At 35.9% G+C, this 26,358-nt stretch overlaps 1 protein-coding gene across 3 annotated transcripts in view; it reads left to right on the forward strand.

The window, feature by feature from the left end:
* Positions 1–26,358, forward strand: part of REV3L (REV3 like, DNA directed polymerase zeta catalytic subunit) — a 183,196-nt gene that overhangs the window by 116,386 nt on the left and 40,452 nt on the right. For 2 of the 3 annotated variants that reach the window (XM_046005094.1, XM_046005097.1), the window contains exons 17-21: positions 3,422–3,614; positions 4,910–5,021; positions 10,512–10,627; positions 13,259–13,377; positions 20,814–20,932. In XM_046005094.1, coding sequence (XP_045861050.1) covers positions 3,422–3,614; positions 4,910–5,021; positions 10,512–10,627; positions 13,259–13,377; positions 20,814–20,932 — 659 coding nt within the window. The remainder of the gene's footprint in view (positions 1–3,421; positions 3,615–4,909; positions 5,022–10,511; positions 10,628–13,258; positions 13,378–20,813; positions 20,933–26,358) is intronic. The other variant, XM_046005096.1, reaches the window with a different exon arrangement.

Genomic DNA, 26,358 nt, shown 5'->3' on the forward strand with positions numbered 1-26,358 from the left:
TTACATACCTGTGCTGGCCACCACTAACAATGTGGCTATCGAAAATTTAAAATTTGCCTTATCCATCTAGGAAGTGAATTCTAAATTTCATTTAATTGTACATAATTTAGATTTAAAAACTGATACTTGACTCCTTTGTTAGAAAATGGTTAAGTATGTTTGGAACAACTGAGGTATTTAAAACTACTTTTTCAATTGTAAATTTTACAATAATACAGACCCAGTATTTCTGTATAAAAATTTAACATCAGCATTGAAATGTGCTGTAAATGTAAATGCACACAGATTTTAAAGACTTAATAGGAACAAAGAATGTAAAATATCACATTAGTAATGTTTTATATTGATTACATGTTGAAAGGGTGATATTTTAGATGTATTAAATGAAAATATTTTTCAATTAGCCTATTTTTACTTTTTTTAATGTAACTACTAGAAAATTTAAAATTACACATGACTTTCATATTTCTATTGAACAGTTGTTTTGTCTTTGCCCCTAGAGCACAAACTTTGATTTTTTATTTTTGTATATTTGTTCTCAAGTCAATTCTGTCTTAAACTGTTCTAAGGATAGATGAGCATAGTCTAAGAAAAATTCAAATGTTGTCCTCATTTTCACCTAAATTGGAGCTAAGATTTGTACTTTTTTAGAAATTGGAGCATAGTCTAATTCCCTATTACTTGAATATTGCTATTTTCAACAGCATTTAGTTCCTGCTTTAAACCTACTTGGCCCTGTACCATATCCCTCGAAGCCTAGATAAATTAAGTAATAAGCTCAGAAGTACATATCTTATGAAGTACAGACCCAAAATTAGGGAAAAAAATATGTGATTAAAAATATTTATTAAAGCAAATTTCATAGACCTTAGAAAAGACTCATTACATATGATTATCCTTTAATTATTTGAAGGATTATTCCCCTTATGGTCTTACGTTATTTCTCCATAACCCCACTGCAGAATCATGAACCCTCGAAGTTAAAATCACTTAGAAGTTATGGTAGGTTGCTCACAGCTTCTTCCGTAAGCAGGCTTTCATCTCAATATGTACTCCAAACTGCCACCTGGTGGTCACATTGGGATTGAGAAAAAAAATCTACAGTATATATGCCATTCCTTTTTCTAGGGAATTGTGTCCATAGCTTTTTTTCCTGTGTGTTCTATTATGCTGCACTAATTTCCCTCTCTTCTGCATATACATTCTCTGTACAGAAGAGAAGGGTTATAATCCTCATCCTCCTTTGTCACCACCTCTTTCTTAGTCACACTCAGTAAATCTCTCCATCTCTTGATTTCATGTTTGCTTAAAAAAATGCCCCTAAGATCAGTAGTGCATTGTATATCAAGGAATAGAATGGCAAAATTTGAATGTGCAGTTTGGCCTACTAAATAAGAAAACCTCCACAAATCTTTTGATGTGAAATTGTCTTCAGTCTTCTTCATAGTCCGCTTTTTCATCCTTTCCTAAATAAACTGTTTTTGTTGTTGTTGGTTTGGTTTGGTTTGGTTTGAGTTTAGGGAGAGGTTTCCCAGTTTAGATTTTTTAACTTGCCAAATTAATATGTGATTATTGTCTAAAAAAATCAAGCCTGAAGAGCATACATTTAAAAGTAGAAGTTCTTTCCCTTTGCTCCCCATTTTACTTAGTTTGATGTTTTTAGTATTTAGAAACAGCAGTATATATTCAAAGAAAATAGTAGATTTGTGGATATTTGTTTTATTGTGTTTTATATATGTATAATTAATGTTCTTTACATTTTAAAAAGTAATTACAAACTTACTAATGCATGCAGGACAAAAAGATTTACAGTGAAAATTAAGCTTACCTCCCACATCACACTCTAAACAGTGTCCTTCCCCAAAGACAGTATAAGCAGTTCTTTATTTTTATGTCTCTTTGCAGAAATTTTCTGTGCATGTGCTTTAACATTTTTACATACATAAACACATACTACACTCACTGGTTCCACTTTTCAGTGTATTTTGGTGATCTTTCCATATTAGGACATTTAGATCTGGTTCGTTCTTTTGAAAATTGTAAAACTTACAGAGTATTTATTATATGTAGCCTTTATGGGATGTCACATAATTTATGTAACCAGTCACCAACTGATAAACATTTATGTTTTTAGTCTTTTATGAGCTGTAAAAGACTGGAAATATAATTTTTAACGAACATCCTCATACATAAATATTGACACATGTGAGTATATCTGCAGGATATATTTCAGGAATAGAATTGCTAGATCAAAGGATATGTCTATTTTTAATTTTGATAGATATTTCTAAATTGTCCTTCAAAGAGGTCTACCAAATTCGGCATCCACCACAAGGGAGAGCCTTGTATTTACATTTCTTCATGCAAAATAAATACCGAACACAGTCCTTCATTAAATTTGTATGATTTTAATAATTACCAATACTGTAAGAGTAGTCTCCTCTTTTCCATTGCCACATATATGTACATTATTGGTGCGGTGATGGCTATAATTCCATGGCTGTAATCATGAATCCAACCTATGTTTTATTTTTTTACCTAAAGTTTCTACTTATTTTGTCTTGGTTTTTAAGAAGAGAACTAAGAATTACAGTTCAGAGTTTTTATAAGCATAGGAATATAAGTGCAAAAAACAAAATACTACTTTTTTGCATATATGTTAAAGAGAAAATATACATGGGCAAAAATCTATTGTGTAGTTGATGGCATATAATTCTTACAATATTTTTTCAGGAAAAACTATAATTAAAAACTTACCTAGGGGCGCCTGGGTAGCTCAGTGGGTTAAGCCTCAGGTCATGGTCTCGTGTCCTGGGATCGAGTCCCAGCATCGGGCTCTCTGCTCAGCGGGGAGCCTGCTTCACCCTCTCTCTGCCTGTCTCTCTGACTACTTGTAATCTCTCTCTGTCAAATAAATAAAATCTTTAAAAAAAAAAAAAACTTACCTAGTACATACGGAAGTAAATTGTGGTAGTAGAGAATTAATAGGAATTTCAAAATAAAATACACCTTTCTTTTTAGTGTAAACTAGAGGTGAAACCATAGTTAACTGGGTAGAAGGTACAAAGTAACAGATTTTGACTCAAAATACAAGCACTTGGGCTAGTCATTCTCTTTCTCAACATTTGAGAAACTTGAGAGGTACTGCATGTATTTTAGAGAAATCATTTTAAGTATATATTGTCACTGAGAAATTATATCACAACCAGTTTTTTTAAAATAAAAACATGAATTGATTCAATCTAATCTTGGAAGTAAAAATCTTTAGTCTTAATCTGTGGAGTATTAGATTGTGATTGTGTCCTTTATGGCCATTTTTTCCCATAATTTTACACATATTTCTTTGGAGTCTTAGTGAAACATTTCTTTCAACATGTCTCAAAAAGTTGTCTAAAATCATCATTTTTATTTCCTTTTGTAGATACAGAATCTTACCCTAATCAGTGTGGAGTTACATGCTCGAACTAGACGAGACTTAGAACCAGATCCTGAATTTGATCCAATCTGTGCTCTGTTTTACTGCATCTCATCTGACACTCCACTGCCGGATACAGACAAAACAGAACTCACAGGTGTCATAGTGATTGACAAAGACAAGACAGTCTCCAGCCAAGGTATTGTTCATTTTTAGTAATTTTATACCTACCCACCCTAGGATGAACCTTTTAATGGGACAGTTTCTGTGCTAGAGATCTAAACCAAGCAAGTATCAGGAACTCCTTTTTAAAATGTGTACTGAAGTAGGAGTAGGAAGTATTCTGTATAGCTTTGTCCTGGATTCATTAGTCTTACTTGATTTATTGTCCAGAGTCAGAAGCACTTAATAGAAATCTATTAATAAAATTTGCCATTAACATATCTAATTTGTTCTGAATATTTTATAAAATAGTAATTGCTAATACTGAATTAAAATGATTATGTTTAGGTTGGGTGGACAAACTTATGCATGAATTGCTAGTATTTTGCTGCTAATAGTTGTGTTTTTCTCTTTTAAGAAGTTACTAGGGTAAGTTAATGGATTATAAGAGACTTTAAAGATACATTCCAATTTTGTTTATATCTCTTCCTAAATATACACATTTTTGGTTTAGACATTCTTCACAGAGTATACCACATAAAGGCATTTTATACACTATCAAGTGTTCTGCAGTTTTGAATAGTAATACGTGAATTCAGTCCACTGAGGAGGAAGTCTTAGCACAGAACAAAACCATATAGGAATTTTCAGTCTAATCAGTGGTGTGCTTGAGTTGACTTTTACTAATTCACAAGCCAGTCGTTAAATTTTTATGAATTTTTTGAACTAGTTGATGTCATATTGGTAGTTTGAAATCAGCCATGGTGGGGAGTCTTTACATTATGGAAATAGGTAAGCACTGCAAGTCAGGGCTTTTTTTTTTTTTTTTTTTTTCGTTGAGAAGTAGTTATAAACTTTTCTTTTAAATGAAATGTTTTCTGAGTTCTAAACCAATGTTTCCAGAAAGCTTTGGCATGCAATCTCTTCATAAATACAGGAAGATATAGTACATACTCTTTTATAACACATAGTTCCTTAAAACTCAACATACCATTTATTAAAATACTCTCTACTAAGCAAAGCTCTTTCCATAGGAAGAGTAAAGATAGAAGCAAAGTAATAAAATTTCTTTTTGGGGGAGATGTTATTACTTGAGGCGTTTGGTAAATATAGACTTTTCAAGAAAATAACTGAAAAAGTGAAATTTGACTTTTCAGTTGCATATTAAACTAGAAAACCTTTAAGAAAGTTTTCAAGAAATTGAGTTAATGAAGTATTTACTTTGGGGAACACTCTTAATTTGAAGTATTTCAGTAGCATAATTTCACTCAAAAATAAGACATTATGTTACTTACACAGTTACATGTAATAAACATTTTGCTTGTTTCTTAGATATCAGGTATCAGACCCCATTACTGATTAGATCTGGAATTACAGGACTAGAAGTTACGTATGCACCTGATGAGAAGGCACTTTTTCAAGAAATTGCAGATATAATAAAGAGGTATATTTTTGTATTTTCTGATTTTTCTGGTTTTTGTTCAGAGTCCTTTCTTTCTATTGAATAACATGGGTGAAGATAGGAAAAAGGAAGAGAATCCCTTCCTGGGGCCTTAAAAGTTATCTTTGGAAAGATTTTGCCCTCACCTCCCACCACCATCGCCAGCAGGTTAGGGATGGCAAAAAGGATATTCTATTCTCAAGATTAAAGGGTCTGTGAAAGAGATACTGGCTTAGCCTCTAGCTTTCCCAGTTGGATTTTAGCATAATTTTTCTATGGTGGTGAAATAATGGGTACTAAATTTAAATTGTATTATTCACTAAATAAGCTTCTACCTCGGGAGCCAGCCATCCTTTCAGCACTTTTTTTTTTTTCCTTAAATGTTTTCTGAGTTCTAAACCAAGTTTCCAAAAAGCTTTGGCATGCAATATGTTCATAAATATAGGACTATGTGATGCATACTCATTTGTAATATGTGGTTCCTTAAAAATCTCTTTTGATCATTTGGTAGTTGGCCTGGATGGTTGATAGTAGAATCTTGTCAAAATTTAGGAAAAGCATTTTTTTAAAACAAAAGTATTTTAATTTAAAAATAGAGTAATTAAATCTTTTGCATTTTCTTAAGACTGTAACTTTTTTTTTTTTTAAAGATTTTATTTTATTTGACACAGAGAGAGAGATCACAAGTAGGCAGAGAAGCAGGCAGAGAGAGAGGAGGAAGCAGGCTCCCTGCGGAGCAGAGAGCCCAACGTGGGGCTCGATCTCAGGACCCTGAGATCATGACCTGAGCCGAAGGCAGCGGCCTAATCCACTGAGCCACCCAGGCGCCCCAAGACTGTAACTTTTGATAGCTATGGGCCCTCTTATTAAATGCTTCACTTTTCTAGGAGCTTAATGTTTCTGCCCATTACTAGGCTTAGGTTTTTAAATACCTGAAGTAGGCTAGAAAATACTCCTTGGATCTTAATGTATGGATAAAATCTGTCCTTGAGCATGTCGTTACACTCGATCGTTTCTGTTCTGCTTTCTGTAGTTTGAACTTTTTCTTTAGTTGAACTTTTTCTTTTAAAACTGAGACAATATTTTGCAAGAAAGATAAACATAATATTCTACAGACTGAATATCTGATTGAATCCCACCCAGATGGGTTAACATAAACCATTTTGAAATTTAGAAGACCCGAAAATGTTTTCAGCAAAATAAAGTTAAATGTCAGGGCATCGAAAATAATATACTGGTACCCGTCACTGTGGGAGGTAAAAAGAGGTAAGTATTTTTACTGTTTATACCACTGATGATTGGGTGGATTCCCATCCATTTGAGTCTTGTCATGCCTACTTTTTATCTTCTCACAGAGGTTGTCATCCACATGTCAGATGCTTCAATGCTCACACTTTTATTTCTGCAGGCAACCTAGCAGCAAAAGTAAATGCAGAGTTTCAGTCAGTACTGCTTTGTGTGCCAGCACACGTCCAGTAATATCCCTGGGCTTTGTAAGCTTGTGTTTTCCTCGTATATTCCCAGCAGGCTTATCTGCCAGCATTGAGAATTTTGTCCGTCATTTACAAGTGTAGTGACTTCATGTCCATAACATGAATTATATTAGTCACTAGGAAGAATGCAATAAACAAAACCAATTTCTGGTTCTTACTCTAAAAGATCATACGATTATTATAAACAGAAGAAGAGTGCTTAAATATCAACATTTCAGTTCTGTAATGTCCTTTATATATTATTCTAAACAACCCCCAAAAAGATTATTTCATTCTTTCAGCCCATTTGTTGAGTACCTAATCAACACAGGCTTTGTTAAAAGGGTAAACTTTGGAATCAGCTAGCTCCGTAAAATTTTTTTTAAGAAAATGGCTTTTATTATATGCTTCTACATTTATATTTTAAACATGTGTATCTTAATGGAAGATGTTACTTGAAGGACGGGTTTTAATTTTTATTCCAGTTAATTAATATACAGTGTTATATTAGTTTCAGGTGTACCATATAGTGATTCAACACTTCGGTACAACACCTGGTACTCATCAGAGCAAGTGCATCCCTTAATCCGCATCATCTGTTTCACCCATCCCCCTCACCCACCTCCCTTCTGGTAACCATCAGTATGTTCTCTATAGCTAAGAGGCTATTTCGTGGTTTGTCTGTCTCTCGCCCCTCCCGCCCCCGACTTTTTGCTTGTTTTGTTTCTTAAAGTCAGCATAAGAGTGAAGTCGTATGGTATTTGTCTTTCTCTGACTGACTTATTTCACTTAGCATTATACCCTAGCTCCATCCATGTTGTTGCATCTGTATTTTTATCTTGAGCAAGTACTTATCTCTCTAAGCTTTAGCTTCTTCATTGTAAAATAGGTAATAAGTATGAGTTAAATGAGGGACACTTCGGTGGCTCATTCAGTTAAGTAGCCAAGTCTTGACTTCAGCTCAGATCATGATCTCAGGTTTGTGAGATTGACCCTGCGTTGGACTCTGTACTGGGCCTGGAGCCTGCTTAAGATCTCTAGCTCCCTCTCGCTCCGTCTCCTCCCCACACCACCCTCCCCCCCATAAAAAAGAAGAAAGTTAAATGAGATAATGTACGTAAAACTTTTAGCCTGGTCAATACATAAATGTTTGCTGTGAGTGTAAGGAATAGTGCTAGGAACCAAATAAAAATTGAATAAAATATAGATGCATACTTTCAGAGTTTTATTGTCTTTATTCATTCTTAATATTTACCTCCTCAGATGGAAAACATAAAAAGTAGTAGGAAGTGATATTTAAAAAGTTAAACCAAATGCATTGTTTTATCATTTCTCTTTCTATATTTCCTTGAACTATTAATAATTTTACATTTTTCCCAGCCTCCCTAACTTAAATAAAAGCTTTGATTTTTTTCCTTTTTCTCTTCCCTCCATACATATATTACATTTTATCCATATAACCTCAGAATTATGTTTCAAGATCATTCCTTTCCCCCATCCCCACCGATTGCCACTGCCCTGGTTAGAACCCCCCATCTCTCTTGTGTCCAGATATTAATGGGTTATTTACAATTTTAGTTGTGAAGCAGCTTTTTTTTCTGCCTAAGCAAATAAATTGTTTTCATATTTCTGCTGCTGCGTATGTTTTTTCCGGTTGTTTTTTCCTTCATCACCAGTCCCATCTACCCAACCTTGTTCTTTCCATAACTTTTAGAAACCAAATAAAGTAGATAAAATTCACCAAAATTGAAGAACAAGTGACGAAGATTTTGTTATTGTCACCAAATGTTTTCACAGAAGAAATGAAATCCTTGAGATTTTGAACTTGAGACATGGTTTCATAACTTTAAGAGTCTCTTAAGACAAAATGGCTTGTAGGTAAAAAAAAAATAAAATAGATCTGAAAAATATTAAAACAATACCTAATTCTTCTAAAGGAATAAAATCTATTTAATCAACTAAAAAAAGCACAGAATAACTTTTTTTTTCCCCAGCAGTCATCTCTGAGCAATAGCAATTTATAAAAGACAACTTTTTAAAAATATATTTTCGGGATGCCTGGGTGGCTCAGTTGGCTAAGTGTCTGCCTTCAGCTCAGGTCATGACCTAGGGTCCTGGCATTGAGTTCTGCATCAGGCTTCCCTCTGGAGCCTGCTTCTCCCTCTGTCTGCCGCTCCCCCTGCTTATGTGTGCTCTCTCTCTCTCTCTGACAAATAAAATCTTTTAAAGAATAAAAATAAATAAAAATATTTTCTTAAAACATCAAAAAGTAAGTGTATTTAACCAACTCTATTAGTCAGGTGCCACAGCACAGCAAAGTAGCTTACTGGAATAATAATTCTTGCAGTGATAAGATGTTTTATGAATCAGAGAAATTCAGATGAAGAAGTCAGAACTATCTTTATAGGATTTATCAAAGAAGGGCTCTGTAACCATCTGGCATCCTCTTCACGTACCTGTGCTTAGAAATGTATGCAGTAGGAACACTAGCAGTCTTTCTTCTTCTCTGAAAATCAAGGCCAACTGTGGCGCATTGTAATTCCTATTCTGAGTTGTTCTTGGTACTAAAGCAGTTGGCTGCATCGGTTCTTTCTTAAGTGCATGGGAATCCTTCGAATCTCCCATCCCTGATAATCCCTAGAACCACTTGATATGATATTTCTGCCCCAGTTTCTCAAATTTAGACAATACATAGTTTTCGGGCTGATGCACTTGTCATTCAGATAACTGCCCTGAAAAGAGTTTTACCTTAATGGAAGAATTGATGAAATTGCTTTCAACAAAGATAAGTTAACATATTAGATGTTATGTTAGAAGACAAATGAGCAGGAAGAGTGTTGGGAGACCTCTCTTTTCTTATGTGCCCTAGGATCTTTCTGGACTTTTTGTTTAGGTATTAGTCTACTGTTTCGCCTCTGGTCTCTGAGACTAAGTATTTGCCTCATTGTTGCATAATCCCTTGATTTCTTTTCCTTCTCCACGCTCATGCCTAACCCTTGCCCTTTCTTCTAAAATTACCAGCCATGTGGCACTTTCTACCAAGAAAACATCTTTTTATAGGTTGGTGAAAAGGTCCATTTGGCTGTTCTATTAAATTAGTCAATAGGTGGTCCTTAAGTGACTTTCTCAGAAATTTCAACCCAATTTGTAATTTGGAGCATTATTGTAGTTTCTCTCTAAGTTTTTGTTCTCAAATTGTGACTCTGATAATTCGCTCTCTTCCTTACACAACTTTCTCACTGAGGTGAATCTTCAAGTTTATTTTCCCTTCTACTATCACCAAACATTCTTCTATGGTGGTCCCCTTGAAAGTACTAAGAGGAGCCACAAAGAGGCTGTTTCTGGGTTGAATGCACCTTGTCGGTTCAGTCTTACCGATGCAACTGTGTGGCTGTAGTGAGCACGTTTTTCTCCTAGTTTCTAATGCTTAGCTTCCCCACATTAATCTCACCCCTATTAATATTTCATTGTTCCATTAAACTAAGTCACCTTCTCTTAAGTTTAGAGGACAAACTTGTCATTACTGAGGCCTTACTTCACATGAGGACCAAATCATTACTAAAATTAAGTGGGAAAAGGAAGACATTTTCATTTTCTTTCTCAACATTAAAACCCTTTAAGACAGTATAGGTTAGAAGCGACAACAAAATCATCTGGGGGTTGAGCTTTTTCAGAGTGGTATCCATGCATGCCTTCATATCTCACGCTGACCCCATGACAGTCGCAGTCATACGCTCACTCTTAAAACTTCAGTGGGAACGCCTCTCTTCCGCCCGTTTTTTTTTTTCCCTCGCACCCTAGTTTCCACTTCTTTCCTAAGTCATATCAAATAAATCATAAAAACTATGATCACTTTACAAAACTAGCTTCAAATCAGGAACCCTAATCGCCCTGTTCCGTACTGTATAGAAATTATTTAGGTACCATGTCTCCATCCGAGAAGACATAATGGGAAGAACCCCATTCTTTTGAGTAAAGGTTCAAATGTGTGGTCCTTGCATAATTTTTTCATTCCTTTTAGGTACGATCCTGATATTCTGCTAGGATATGAGATTCAGATGCATTCCTGGGGTTACCTCTTACAAAGAGCTGCTGCCTTAAGCGTTGACTTATGTCAGATGATCTCTCGGGTGCCAGGTATGAAGCACTGTGAATATTTTATGGTTCAACAACAGAGCAATACAAAGTAGATAAAGACAAGATGTTTAAGCAGTACTATTCTAATTTTAAATACTAAATTGTGTAAGTTCTAGATACAGCATAACTCCATTATGGACAAATCCAAAAATCGAGAAAAGTGAAAGAAAAAATACTCCCATCTCACTGCTATATAGGCTATTAATGTATTTGGTTTTTTTTTCTTTCAGTCATTTTGCATGTGTATATCTAGGTCTCTTTTTATATAACTTTAATCTTACATATATCCCATTTTTGTTAATGCTTCCTTCATTTTGCATCTTATAAGTATTTTTCTGTATTATGAGATAGTCTTTCTCATAATCACTATGAAACACATTTCTTTGGTTGATGTACCATAATTTTATTTTGTCTGGTTCTATGTTTTATCCTTTTGGTTTTAAGGAAGGAGATGATGATATGAGGACACCAGCTATTGATATTTAGTAAGGTATCAGGCTGAAACCTTGCATGAATTTTGAAGGCTGTTTCCCATAATCTGATTCTGTTTGAAGGAGGGGAGCAATAATAATAACTTTATAAAGCACTTCTCAGAATTTTGTTTTTCTTAGTAACTACAAAATTTTTAATAACTTGGTTTTAAACTCACAAGTCTGACTAGGACAAAAGAGCATATGCTTTGGGTTTATTGGTGAAAACTAATCAAGAGAACTCCTAGGAGAGGTTATGACTTCAGTACAATGTCTTAAGTACAGTAACTCTAAAGGGAAAGGCTGAAACTAGAAGATTTAAGAACCGTAAATATTTTGATCTTTGCGAAAAGCTTGGAATAAAAAGGCAAAGATAATTTTAGTTTTTCATTGCACAAATTTTTCTTTTTTTTTTTTAAGATTTTTATTTATTTATTGGACAGAGAGAGATCACAAGTAGGCAGAGAGGCAGGCAGAGAGAGTGAGAGGGAAGCAGGCTCCCTGCCGAGCAGAGAGCCCGATGGGGGACTCGATTCCAGGACCCTGAGATCATGACCTGAGCCAAAGGCAGCGGCTTAAACCACTGAGCCACCCAGGCACCCCCATTGCACAAATTTTTCGTAGCTTCTGTGTCCCTTGAGTGCTAGAAATGGTGGTATAACTCAATTTTTCAACATTTCATTTGGGATAGGTTTCTGAATATTCAGGAACAACAACATGAGTATTCAGGTCTATTCATTAATTATTTTAATTAGCCATAACAGGTAAGGTATATGACTTCAGATCAGAAAAGTGAATGAGGGGCACCTGGATGGCTCAGTTGGCTGAGCGGTGGACTCTTGATTTCAGCTCATGTTATGAACTCGGGGTCCTAAAATCAAGCCCCTTGTCAGGCTCCTTGCTCAACAGGGAGTCTGCTTGAGGATTCTCTCTCTCCCTCTCTGTCTGCCTCTGTCTCCACTCTCATGTGTGCTCTTCTAAAATAACTTTTTTTAAAAAAAAGAAAAGTGAATGAATGCTCTTGACCATTTATTTATTTATTTATTTATTTATTTATTTATTTATTTATCTTTAAATAGGTTCCACACCAACATGGGGCTTGAACTCAACAACCCTGAGATCAAGAGTTACATGCTCTACCAGCTGAGCCAGCCCTGGCCTTTTTAGAACACTGCTGAAACCATTTTTATGAGGCAACATGATGCAATAGAGAGGGAATGGTTAGGGAGGTACAGTATAAAGAGTATAGATTCTGCACAAAGATAGCCAGGGTTCAAATCCTGGCTCTCCTGCTCTCTAGCTTTGTGATGTCAAATATGTTACTTAACCTATTTATACTTCACTTTGTTCATCTGGAAAATGAAGGTGATAATAGAACTTCTCTCATAGAGCAATTGTGAAGTGCTAAGAACAGTGCCTAAGAACATAGTAAACATTATGTAAATGTTAAATGAAATAAACTTTTAAACATCATCTTTTGAAATAAAAGGGGGGGCATCTGGGTGGCTCAGTGGGTTAATTGATGTCAACACATTTTCAGAGAGTTGTTCAGGTTAAAAATGCTACCATGTTGGGGCACCTGGGTGGCTCAGTGGGTTAAAGCCTCTGCCTTCGGCTTAGGTCATGATCTCAGGGTCCTGGGATCGAGCCCCATATCAGGCTCTCTGCTCAGCAGGGAGCCTGCTTCCTCCTCTCTCCCCCTCTGCCTACTTGTGATCTCTGTCTGTCAAATTGTCAAATAAATAAATAAAATCTTTTTTAAAAAAATGCTACCATGTTTTTCCAGGAAATGACCAGTTTAAGAATAAACATATTCATCGTAACACCAAAGAAATGCTGTAGTATTAGATGTCATAAGAATAGCACCAGAAATTCCCAAATTTAAAGTGAAAGGGTTTATTTTTTTAAATATGTGTTTATACACATTTTTATTATTTAAAAAATATAATTTTCAGAGACATTCCAAAATTCTTTCATAACTTAGAGGAAAGAAAATTGTTTTAATCAAAATAATGATTAATTATTAAGTCTGATAAAAAATAGATGATTACATTTCATATTTAATCTTTCTCTTTAATTTTTATTCTCATTTTATTTGGCATAATTTGCTTGGAAATTTGGTTTCTGTGAGTCCTGATACAATCTATATTCATTTCTGTAGATGACAAAATCGAGAACAGATTTGCACCTGAAAGAGATGACTATGGATCAGATACAATGAGTGAAATAAATATTGTTGGCCGAATTACACTAAATCTTTGGAGAATCATGAGAAATGAGGTAACGTACTTCATCTAAAATTTTATTGGAAATAAGAGATTAGGATGGTGTAACTATTTTAGTTATTGTAGAGTATTAGTATAACCTACTTACATAATTTATGCTTCTTTGTGTATTATTTTTGTCATACTTAAGTAGAGTTACAAAACTAAATACTACATTCTAAAATGCAAAGCTACAGGACTATTTAATGTTATTGATGTGTTTTAATTTTTTCATTTTTGTCTATATAGCAGTAGTTAGAAGAGTCTACAACTGTCTTAAAGTTTTATGTTGTATTTGTCCAATGTTGTATATTTCATCATTTTTGCACTTAATGCTAGATGAATTCAGCTTGGTCTTTCTGATTTATTAAGTAAGAAAAATTTAGTCTACATATAAGAAGGAATTAAGGTTATTTAAAAACTGGGTCAGACTAAGGTAAATTGGAAAGACAGTACTTGGAAATAGTTAATAGCATCTTCCAATCAAGGCTTTGGGGGTCCAGATAAGGATTTGGGGTAGTATAAATTTCAACAAATGATCTTATTGGCAATCACTCAGAGAAATAATTCTTTAACCAAATATGTGAGATCATAAGATCTTAGACCATATTTGCATCCTTGAAGTTGCCTGATTTCTTTTATTAAAATGTAAAAAGATATCTCCTGTAAATTGGTCTAATCTCAGATTTTGGACTTTGGATAATATCAGATGAGATGTTTATATTTAAAAGAAAACTGTATTCTTCTGTTGCTTCCCTATTTGAAACTACTTTCTCACTATGGACTTTCTATTATACACTCATTATTCACTATGATCTTTCTTGCTCTTCTAGATTTATATAAAACATTTGACTTTCCAGGCATGCCCTCTGCAGTTCTTTTGGACACCAGCACACAGTAATTCTTTCACGTAAAGAATTAGGTTTCTTTATATAAAATTCAGATGTCCTGGGGCACCTGGGTGGTTCAGTGAGTTAAAGCCTCAGCCTTCAGCTCAGGTCATGATCCCAGGGTCCTGGGATCAAGCCCTGAATTGGGCTCTCTGCTCAGCAGGGAGCCTGCTTCCTTCTCTCTCTCTCTTCCTGCCTGCCTCTCTGCCTACTTGTGATCTGTCAAAAAAAAAAAAAAAAAAATTCAGATGTCCTTATTTTTATTTCCTCTCTATACCCCTTCACTGTCCTGCTTAACTTAAAATTACTGCTGTTCCCTCTGGACTTTGAATCCTCAGTAACAAACACAGTGCCTCTTAAATAGAACTCATGACATACTTGTTGACTGCTTAAATGAAAGAATAAATGACTCTGCCCAGAAGATAGTGTTTAGAGGTCTGGGTATCACCTTAATTCAGGCCTTTCAAGAATTTGCCAAGTACCAAGTGCTTATTTATTGCTATCTCTACTCCACAAATTTGAGCCTAGGGTTAGATCAGTTAAGGGTATAGCTGGGGGGGAGTCTGGGTGACTCAGTTAGTTAAGCATCTGCCTTTGGCTTAGGTCATGATCGCAGATCCTGGGATTGAGCTCCTGCATTGGGCTCCCTGCTCAGCGGGGATTCTGCTCCTCCCTCTCCCTCTGCCCTTACCACTGCTTGTGCTCTCCCTTGCTCACTCTCTGTCTCTCTCATAATAAATAATAATCTTTGGGGGGAAAAAAAGTATAGCCAGTTCCTCTGTTTTCACAGGTAGAGAGGCAGATTATATGGTTGCAGATGTTAATAGGTAGGTGGGTATGTCAATGAGAGTTTGTCGAAGTTCTTTTGTGACTGAGTTTTCTCAGTAAAAAAAGCAGTCAGGGTTCTGAACTGAGAATAACCATAGTAGAGGGACTTTTTGTTATCTGGGAGAATCCAGGAGTGGTTAATTAAGAAAATACAGTATAAAAGCTAGGTAGCATGGACAGCCCATTTGAGATTTGCATCAGAAAATGAAAGTGATAACCTGCCAGCTCTGTTCACATTCACAAATGTAAGTGTAAGTTACGGGTGGTTAGATTCAACTACAACTCACAAAGGGTTATAGCTTTGTGAAAAAATAATTAATTAGCTAGTTAATCACAGAGCAAGAGAGAGGCAAAGAAAGAAATGGTATGTGCAAGGTTGTGATTGCAGTTGTGCAATTTGAGCTAGATACGGAGCAGGGGGAGGTTGGGGTACTAGAGGGAATAAACTACAAGGATGGGAGATGGTGGTCAGAGAATAGGATGCCTGAGATTATGGAGGGGGTAATTATTGGTGGTGGTAGAACTTGGAGTAAGATCATGGGAGTGTGTGGCTGAGGTGGATGGAGGCAGTGACGTGTGAATTTGCCTTAGACCTAGCTCTGGGGGCAGCATGGAAGAGGACACATTTAAAGATAAGGAAACCCGTGAGAAGATTATTGGGGTAACTCAAGTGAAGGCTGGCAGTCGTATAAGGATTCAAAAAACAATTTAGAGGATAAATCCAAGATGTACATCTAAGAATTAGATGTACATCTAAGAATTAGATGTACAAAGGATGAAGAGGAGAAGGTGTCAAGAGTAATTATCAGGGTTCTGGCCTAGATGATTTAAGATTCCAGTTAGGTGGGAAAATAAAGGGCATGAGATAGCAGTCAGAAAACCAGGTGAAGATAGCAAAGTCCCAAATTATGTAAATGGAAAATGTAAATAGGAATGTTAACAGAGGAATGCCTGGTGGCTCAATTGTTAAGCTGCTGCCATCTGCTCAGGTCCTGCAGGATCAAGCCCAGAGTCCATCTACCTGCTTAGCAGGAAGTTGGCTTCTCCCTCTGTGTCTTCCCCTGCTTGTGCTTGCTCTCACTTTCCCTCAAATAAATAAAATCTTTAAAAAAAAAAAAAAAGGAATGTAAATAGGAAAGTCCCAAATATGAGGTAAAGGTCTAGATTAGAGATAGAAGTCACATGAGAGTTGATGAACTCACGAAGAAGGGAATGGAGAGGGTGATCAGATTGAGCCAAAAGACATTTTTGTGAATGCAAACATTTTGAGGTGTAGACAAAGAATCAGATCCTAAGAAGCAGTCTAAGACGAAGAACCAGAAGAGAACACTCCCCGCAGAGCCACTAGAAAAGTCAGATGTTTTCCACACAAGCATGTAAGCCTCCCATTATCTCAGTCTGGCAACATCAGAATCTGTTTCTAATGTTCCCTATTACAAATTTAGTTTGTCAATAAGCATGTCAGATGCTTTTAAATAAGACAGTGTGATAGGCAATGAAGATTATATGGAAGTAGAATAACGTACTCGCTCCCATTCATATGTTGTTTATCATTTATAAGGCACTTTTACAGACTTGGTCACTTTTAAATTTTGATACAAACTTGCAGCATAAATAAGACAACAGAAATAGTGAGGTACTATTCCAAATAAAGAAAACTGAAGCTGACAGAGATTAGTGACTTGTTGAAAGCCTCATTAACTAGTAAGGGGTTAAGACTCAGACTCATTGTAGGCATGCTGTCTGTCTTCAGAGAGGTTAGTGTATATTTCATTTTAAATATAAATATGTATAAAATAAATATATATATAAAATAAATGTATATGTATAAAATAAATATATTTATATATATAGACACGTATATATGAAAAATATATATAAGTATATCTATTTAAATATAAATATGTATAAAATAAATATATATAAATAAATATATATAAAATAAGCTCTCTGAAGACCATCTTCCAGAGCCCTAGAAATTTCTTTTTGTTTTTTTGTTTGTTTGTTTGTTTGTTTTTAAGATTTTATTTATTTGACAGCACAACCAGGGGGAGTGGCAGGGAGAGGGAGAAGCAGGTCCCCAATGAGTAGGGACCCCAATTTGGGGCTCTATCCCAGGACCCTGGAATCATGACCTGAGCTGAAGGCAGTTGTTTAACTAACTGAACACCCAGGCTCCCTATCCTAGATATTTTTTGTATCTTCATATGGGTGGTGATTACATGGTTGTATATATACATAAAAATTCATGAGTTCTTCACCTAAAATTTTTGTCCATTTCTTTATATGAAGTATGTGTCAATCAAAAAAATTTTTTTAACTGAAGACTCAGGTAATGAGGAACAACTGAGGGAATAAGGTGATGGAGGATATAGGACACAGGTACTTATGATCTCCTTCTATTTTCTTTTCTTTTATCTTTATTTTCTCTGTTCCCCTGCACTAATTCTGACTGCCTCTCCTAGTTCTGAGTAAGTTTATTTCTGAAGTGATTAACTGTTGTGTTCTGCACATTGACTACAGCTATGAACTATACCTCTATCAGGACCATTCCTTTATCCATAAATAAATGTACAAGCATTGTAACACTTTCTTTATATCAATTCTGACTTTGATCTACAATAATACATTTATATAATGTTTAACTTACTTAGATTTCCCCTGAAAACAAGTAACTCCTACTACATATTTCTGGATCTGTACTTCAACTTCTAGAGTAAATAACTCTCTAAAGATTAGAACATTCTGAAGATAGATCTTCTTAATTTTAGAGTTCATGTTTTGCTCCTTTAGTTTTACTTAAAGCTAGGATTGTAGCTAAGTGTATTAATGCTCCTGTGACACCAAGAAGACTCAGAGTAGTGTGACTCAAATAGATATTGTAAGATTATAATATTTGTTTAGTTTTAATTCAATTTGTGAAATTGTTCTGTTTAAAATAAAATCAACCCAGAACATAGATATGCCATCTGTCTCAGATATTGGGAACCAATTTCTTAAGATTTTAAGTTTAATTTGAGTTAGAAAATCTGCTAGTTAATCCTTACAGGTCAACTTACATGGCAAGCTTCAAAATTTTTTCTAATGAGAGAGCTATAGGACAAGAAGGTGACCTTTTCTGTAGAGGTTTTTTTGATTGCTTATGTTAATGAATACATATCCAACAAAAGTTTAGGTTTGGTCTAAAGTGATATACTCTGTGTTAAGTAATCTTGTAACTACCAGAGATAAGATGTTTGGCTTCATTTTCTGTAACACTAAATGAGAATTAAAACAACAACAAAAACAACAACCAAATGAAAATATTCATTAGCAAGTAGAAGAGTCACTCAAATACAGGATTTAATAATAAAATGAATCCTTTTTGAGAGAAGTTCTCCAGGCCAGTAATGATTATTGGAAAAAATGGTGACTTACTTCCAAGATAATGGGTTAATACCTGCTTTGTACTGGTGACTCTGGAATACGCTTGTCCCAAAGTTTAAAACGCTTGTGTATGCATGTGTGTGTGCTTGCCAAGTATACTAATTGCCGTGCTCTCATTCTGGAGGTTGATAGAAATTATAGATAGAGTAAGACCAGTTTGGATCAGACGCAGATTAGTCTTTAAAATTCAGTCCCTGTTTTATACCTGCTGGATTGTAGAAGTGGAAAAGAAAATATTTTAAAATTATAATATACAAATGTGAAGTGCTTTTGAATTGTTCCTCCCAAGTTGTCCTACAAATGAGGACTGCAGGTTCCTCATTCCATTTTGCATTGAAAATGCCTGCCACTGTCTAGATTGTTTGTGTCTCATAGGTATTTCTGAGATAGTGTTTAGGTAAAGTACGTTTTATGAATTTGGACCCCCTTTTTTCCTTTTAAAGATTTTTATTTATTTGACAGAGAGATCACTAGTAGGCAGAGAGGTAGGCAGAGAGGTGGGGAAAAGCAGGCTCTTTGCCGAGCAGAGAGCCCAATGTGGGACTCAATCCCAGGACCCTGAGATCATGACCTGAGCCAAAGGCAGAGGCTTAACCCACTGAGCCACCCAGGGCCCCTGGACCCTTTTTAGTATTCTTTTTCCCATTAGCATACTTTTTCCTACATAGTTTTTAAAAAGATTTATTTATTTGGGAGAGCATGTACAAGTGGGGAGGGGCAGTGGAGAGAATCTTTAAGCAGACTCCCTGCTGAGCGTGGAGCCTGTGGCAGAGCTCAGGCTCACAACCCATGAGATCACAACCTGAGCTGAAATCAAGAGTCCGACACTTAATAGACTGTGCCAGCCAGGTGCCCTTTTTCCTACATATTCTAAGGATGAGGAAACATTTCTGCCATTTCCTTTTAATCTTTTGCTTTGGGAATGAAATTAAGTAACTGTAATGTCCACGTATTGGGTCTTAACACCAATGTAGTTCTTGGAAGCAGGATGAAAGCCTGACCTTAACTAGATAACTCATTCTTGAATCTGTGGAATTCTGTTAATTAGCATGTCTTCGTGGACCAAAAAGTAAGTATGGAAAGAACAGAAAATTAACTTGCTTTTTTTGTTTTTTTATGGTTTTGGTTTTTTGTTTTTTTTTTTTTTGGTTTTTTGGTTGGGGGAGGTTTTTGGCATGGCAATCAAGATTTTTTGAACTACTGATGCTAAGTTTTACAAAACTGCACCACTTTAATTAAGGCTTTTAGTCTACATTTGGCCACCTCAAAGTAATTGTAACATTAGATTGGTCAATTTAAATACTGCAGCTCCCTGTTGGATAGACCCACAATCTTCACACCCAGTTAATGCACACAAAGCAACAAGATACTGCTAAGTAAAGCAGCAGTAGTTACTGCAGTTTAGGCCTTGTGACCAATAACACATGATTAAAATTACTTCCCACATTAACGTCCACAGTACTTGTCCACCATTTAACATCTCAACCAAAACATTACAAGTGAAACAGTCACTAACAGGCAAAAATACTAAACCTGTATACGGTATTTAATACACTTATGCATGAACAAGCAAGGGATTCACAGTCCCTTTCACTGTGAGCTGTGGAAGCCTGAAAATTATTTGCAAAAGTTGTTAAATTGTTAAAATGTTTGAAAATATATGCTTCTTGTTGTAGACCCCCACTGTACACACAACTATAAACATTGTTCCCTATGTAAACAAGAAAGGAAAGATGTAATAAAAGATTTGAAAAGTCTGGACATTTCCTTCCCTACAGATATTAAAGGCAATGTCTTTAAGACATTATACTGAAAAGACTGTCATATTGTAAAAATGCTTCTGTCAGGGGTGCCTGGCTGGTTTAGTCAGAAGAGTATGCGACTCTTGCTCTCAGGGTCAAGTTCAAGCCCCACGTTGGATGTAAAAATTACTAAAAAAAATAAATAAACTTTTAAAAAGTTTTTAAAAAATGCTTCTGTCAGTATTTGTATTGGCATAGAGTATAAAAAGAAGTGATAAAAACTGAAATCTCCTAAGTATGTTATGACCAAGTTGAACTCATCTGGTCCAATTGTTTCCAATTAAATATTAGCTTATTTTGAGTATTTCCATCTAGAAGACTATATATACATAGTTTTAAATTATTTATGATTCACTTGTAACAAATCATTTTTACAGGTAGCTTTCATATCTACTGTGAAAAGTTTGAAGTAATATAGATTTTTTAGAACAAAATTTGCACATAAGTACAATCATTATTATAATGAAGTCTTGGTTTTGTTGGTTTTTTGTTTTTTTTTTTTTTAGGTGGCTCTAACTAACTACACCTTTGAAAATGTGAGCTTTCATGTTCTTCATCAGCGTTTTCCCCTCTTTACCTTTCGAGTGTTATCTGATTGGTTTGATAACAAAACAGATCTGTACAGGTAATTTACGTTTTATAACTCCGAAGAGGATAATATCCCTGTTAAAATGAGTATTATTAGAGTATAACTTATATACAACAAAATGCACACATTTAAATTGTATTGTGCCATGACTTTACAAAATGTATACACCCTGTAACCACCACCCCAGGCTAGAGAGTCAACCTACCATCCCTGAAGCATCCAGGTAAGTACTAATTGAATTTCTATTACTACAGATCAGTTTTGCCAGTTCTAGAACTTCATATAAATAGAATTATTTACAATCTACCTATTTTTCTCTGGATTCCTTCAAGAAGGCATAATAATTTTTGAGATTCAGCCATGTTGTTGCATAAGCCAGTAACTTGTTCATTTTTATTACTAAGTGATATCCAGTTGTGTGAATATACCACAATATATTTATCCGGTCACCTGTTGGTGGACAATTGGGTTGTTTCTCGTTTGAGGCTATTATGAATAAAACTGCATGCAAGTCTGTATGTGAATACACATTTTCATTTCTCTAGAAGTAGAATTGCAGGGTCACATGGTTAGTATGTTTCATATTTTAAGAAACTGTTTAATTGTTTCCTTTGGCAGTTCTGCTGCTAGTTGGCTGGCAATAAATTCTCTTAGCCTTTATTTATCTGAAAATGTCTTTATCACATCCTTATATTTGAAGGGTATTTTCAGTGTCTAATTCTGGGGTTCAGATTTTTTTTTCTTCCACCATTCTAAAGATTTCACTCCCTTTTCTTCTGGCCTCCATTTCTAATGAGAAATCAATAGTCGTTCTCCTCATTTTTCCAGTGTATACAGTACATTTTTTCAAAGTCAGACTTCATGAATAGCTGACTGCTGCTGTTCCTCTGTGTAAGATTTATAGTGGAGTCAGGGGCATTACTCAGCTCTCCTGATCCAGAGTCAGTCTTTAGAGGTTCCTGTTCTCCTGGGGCTTGGGGATGAGGTTTTCTCAACAGTCCTGGACTTCCCACAGAGCAGTGGACCTCTGCTTTGTACAATTCCTTCCTCATCAGCGCAGTTTCCTTGCTTGGAATCTATGATGGAAAGGTTCCCTGCCTCTTTCCCAGTGGTAGACAGCTGTTGCTTGTTACTTAGTACAAGGCCCACAGTTGGAACAGGGGAGCTTGCCTGCCCTTCCTTCAGGTGCAGCTTTTTCAACTACCCCTTTCCCAGCAGCAGACATATTTTGCATCTTTTCTTTCCCCAGAGATAGTGGATCTCTGCTTAAATCCTGAGGATTAGAGTTTCCTGCCAGGCCCACAGCAGCTCAAGGCTTTGCTTCATAGGAGAGAAAAGTCAGAGGAAGATGCAGGATTTCATACCTTTGTGCCCTCCCCAGCCCCCAGTCTTGGTGGGGGGGCCCATGAAAAACACTCCTCTGGTATCTGGGGTTCCCAGCGATTATAAACTATCATGCTGGCCCATCCCTGACCTTGAAGAATTTATTAGCATTTTAACGGTTTCACTCTTAAGTGCTTTTATGGTGCTGCCTGTGCTCTGCCAAAGATGAAGTAAGTTATGTGTCCTATCTGTCTTTAGATGTATTTGTCACCCTGTAAATTTTAGTTCACCTGGTTCTCTTATAACCTCAACTTTCTGATGGCCTCAAGAAAACATGATTTCGTAGATTATTGAGCTCTTTATAATTGTTAGACTGGAGTGATGTCCTTCTGCAGCTTTCTTTATCTGAAACAGAATTCTGTGATTTTTTTTTTCCTGGTTGCTTTCAAGATTTTTCTCTTTGCCTTTACTTTTCAGTAATTTCACTATGATATTTAGAAATGTGGATTTTTAAGAATTTAAAAAACTTGGTGTTTGCTATGCTTCCTAGGTCTTTAAATTGATGTTTTTCCATCAAATTTAGGAAATTTTTGGCTATTTAAATATTTTTTTCAGCCCCCACTTACTCTTTTCTTTCTAAGACTCCAAATTACATGTGTGTTAAACTATTTGACAGCGTCCCACAGATCTTTGAGGCTCTGTGCATTTTTCTTCAGTGTTTTCTCTAATCACCTATCTTTAGCTTCACTAACTTCCTTCTGTCATCACCGATCTGCTGTTAAGGCCTGCCAATACGTTTTGTATTTCAGTTTTTGTATTTTTATTTCCCAAAGTCTCATTTGGTTCTTTCTTTTTATAGTTTCCATATTTTGTTGCCCCATCTATTTGCTCATTAAGACTATATTTCTTTTAATTTTTTAAATATTTTTTTCTTAGATTCCTGAACATATCTATAGTTACTAAATCCAACATCTGGCTATCTCGGTGTTAGTTTCTGTTTAACTGCTTTTTTTCTTAACTGGGTCATATTTTTTTAAACATTTTTAAAATTTAAATTCAATAATTAACATAATTTATTGCTGGTTTCAGAGGTACAGGCCTATGGTTCATCAGTCTCATGGGTTATATTTTTTATTTCTTTGCATGATTATATAATGGCTGTTGTTGATATTCTCTTGTACACATTCTGGATTTTTGTTATCTTCCTGTGAAGCATGTTTATTTTTGTTCAACTTGGTAATTCAGTTATTGGCCAATTACCTTGAACTTATGTAAACCTGGTTTTTATGCTTTGTTAAGGTGATTCTCTGGTAAGCCAAAGTGTTTTCTATGCCCCTCAAACTTGGCAGGATTCAGTCTCCAAACCGTTCCATTTGCATATTGCTAGTGCTTGGTTTTAGGTTTGTCTGGAGTAGGCTTTTCTCTTGGGCAAAGGCCTCCTAAGGCATCGTTTTTCTGGACTCCCAGGTGGATACCCAACTTATTAATAAAGGGATAATGAGGTCTCTCTTCACTAGTGTTGCTGGGCCTCCAACCCCAGCACTGCCTGAATAGTTCTGTTCCAAACCCAAGCTCACAGCGTCTGCTCTTTAGTAAGCTTCACTTGGTTTCATCTTCCTCATTTTCAGCACAGCCCTGGGCCAGTTACTCACAGGAAACCCCCACGCGTATTTCTGACTGCTAACCTCTGCTGCTTGCACAGACACTCGGTCTCTCAGTTTCTAGCTGTGAACTGCCTGAACTCTGACCTTTGCCTCCTCAGCTTAGCAAGACAGACTATATAAATTCTAGCATAATTAGAATGATCTCCACATGGGCTGGGGTTCACTAGCACAGTCTTACATTGCCTGTCGTTCTTTGCCCAGAAACAATTACCGCAACTGTTTATCAAAGCAGGAAAGCCAGTCCAGTGCCATTTATTCCATCAGAGTCAGAAGTGAAAGTTCCCACCTCTGCTTTTCTTTAAGTTGATGTTAACACAGGAGTAATAAGCTTAGAAAATAGCTATATTTTTAAAAAGTCCTGAAATTAATATGTCCAGTGTTTGAAATGAAGTTCTGCTTATTGAATTGTAAGGCCACATGATGGTGAGGGTGGAAATACAGCCTCAAAAACAACTTGAAATATTGGGGGGAACTGTTTCATCTCTAATCTCTTCTGAAGACTCTCCAGGAGGTGAAGTGTGAAGTCACAGAAAGCACTAAGCTTATGATCAAAGGCTTACAGAAATAGAAATTTAGAAGTTATCAATAAATAAAATGAAGCTTTTATTTACTTTTTAAAGATTCATTTATTAGAGAGAGAGTGTGTGTGTGTGCACAAGCGGGGTAATGAGCAGAGGGTGAGAATCTCAAGCTGACTCCCCTTTGAGTGTGGAGCCCGATGCAGAGCTTGATCTCACGACCGAAGATCATGACCTGAGCCAAAACCAAGAATCAGATGCTCAGCCGACTGAACCACGCAGGCATCCCAAACTCAAACTTTTTAATATTAGTATTAAACTTAACATTGAAAGCTACATTTGGTGGTTTATTTATGAACCCTAAAATGCAGTAAATGCTTATTTTGCTACCTCTAATTAGGCATTATGTAGGATAAGTAATTGCTTTTGCGAAGTGAAATAGAGAGCTGGACCTAACATACTACATAAAGGACTCGAACTAGTCATTAGACCATTTATGTTAGATGGCTTGTTTTACATGGAGAGATTTTTTTTGGAGACACTTTGGAAGATCACACAATTTTATTTTTAAATTTAAGTGAATTCTTATTTAATTTCCATTTGCTAAAAAAATAATAATTTGCACTTGCTTTCTACAGTGTTTTAAGTAAATAGACACATTTTTTGTAAATTGCCTCGGAAATTAAAGGGACTTGCTAGTCAAGAATTTCTTGTAATTAAATCTGTAAAGCATGAGGGAGCACTGATTATTATCATTTTGTTTTTGTAAATTCACATTTGGTCTCCTTTGAAAGCCCCTGATTTATATAAATGAGTCAAGTTCTCAGAGTTACGTTGTTAGAATGTATTTTTCCATACCATGTTTAGATTCCTCAGTCAGCTTATAAAACCTTCCTAATCCCTAATATTCATGATCTAGGGAACTCACAGTAGCATTCTCATTTTATCTGCTTTCCAAGCAATCATTTTGAATACTATTCTAGTTTCTGAGGTAGGAGCTATGTGTTGGTAGCAGAAGGTTATGTTGCTCAAGAAGATAATAATCAAAATGTTTTTCTTCATTTCCTGGATGTAGAACCAATCCAAAGAAAAAAGGTCAGAGCAAGTGAGTTTTTACTCAGAATTCTTAATTCTTTTTGTTACTTTCTTCTTAGATGCCCTATCCCAGAAAATACCCTGTGCCCTCAAGATGCTCTATGTTCATCCATTCAGCACCTACCCAGGCCTATCATGAGTAGCTTATACTTTATATTTCCCTCCCTCTTCCCCAAATAAATACTTGTGTTTGGGTGCCTGGGTGGCTCAGTCAGTTAGGCGTCTGTCTGCCTTTGGCTTAGGTCATGATCCAGGGGTCCTGAGATCGAGTCCCACATCAGGCTCTCTGCTCGCTGGGGAGTCCACTTCTCCCTCAACCTACCCTCCCCCACCCCCCACTGCTTGTGATCTCTCCCTCTTTCACTCTCTCTCTCTCTCAAATAAATAAAATATTTGGGGCGCCTGGGTGGCTCAGTGGGTTAAAGCCTCTGCCTTCGGCTCAGGTCATGATCCCAGGGTCCTGGGATCAAGCCCCACGTCCGGCTCTCTGCTCCGCAGGGAGTCTGCTTCCTCCTCTCTCTCTGCCTGCCTCTCTGCCTAGTTGTGATTTCTCTCTGTCAAATAAATAAAATATTTTTAAAAATAAATAAAATATTTAACAAACAAGTGAAAATAAAAACTTGTATTTGCTTATTATACTTGAGTTTCCCAAAGTATTAGGAGAATGGCATAATTCTTTAACAACAACAAAATTACCTAACAGAATTCTACTTTGTCACATTTTTTTTAAGGACCATAATGTCACATGCATTCAAAAGTTTATAGCAGCAATGTCCACAATAACCAAACTATGGAAAGAGCCTAGATGTCCATCAACAGATGAATGGATAAAGAAGTTGTGGTGTATATATACAATGGAATA

This window comes from Meles meles, chromosome 5 (assembly GCF_922984935.1).
Source record: "Meles meles chromosome 5, mMelMel3.1 paternal haplotype, whole genome shotgun sequence".
Classification (NCBI taxonomy): Eukaryota; Metazoa; Chordata; class Mammalia; order Carnivora; family Mustelidae; genus Meles; species Meles meles.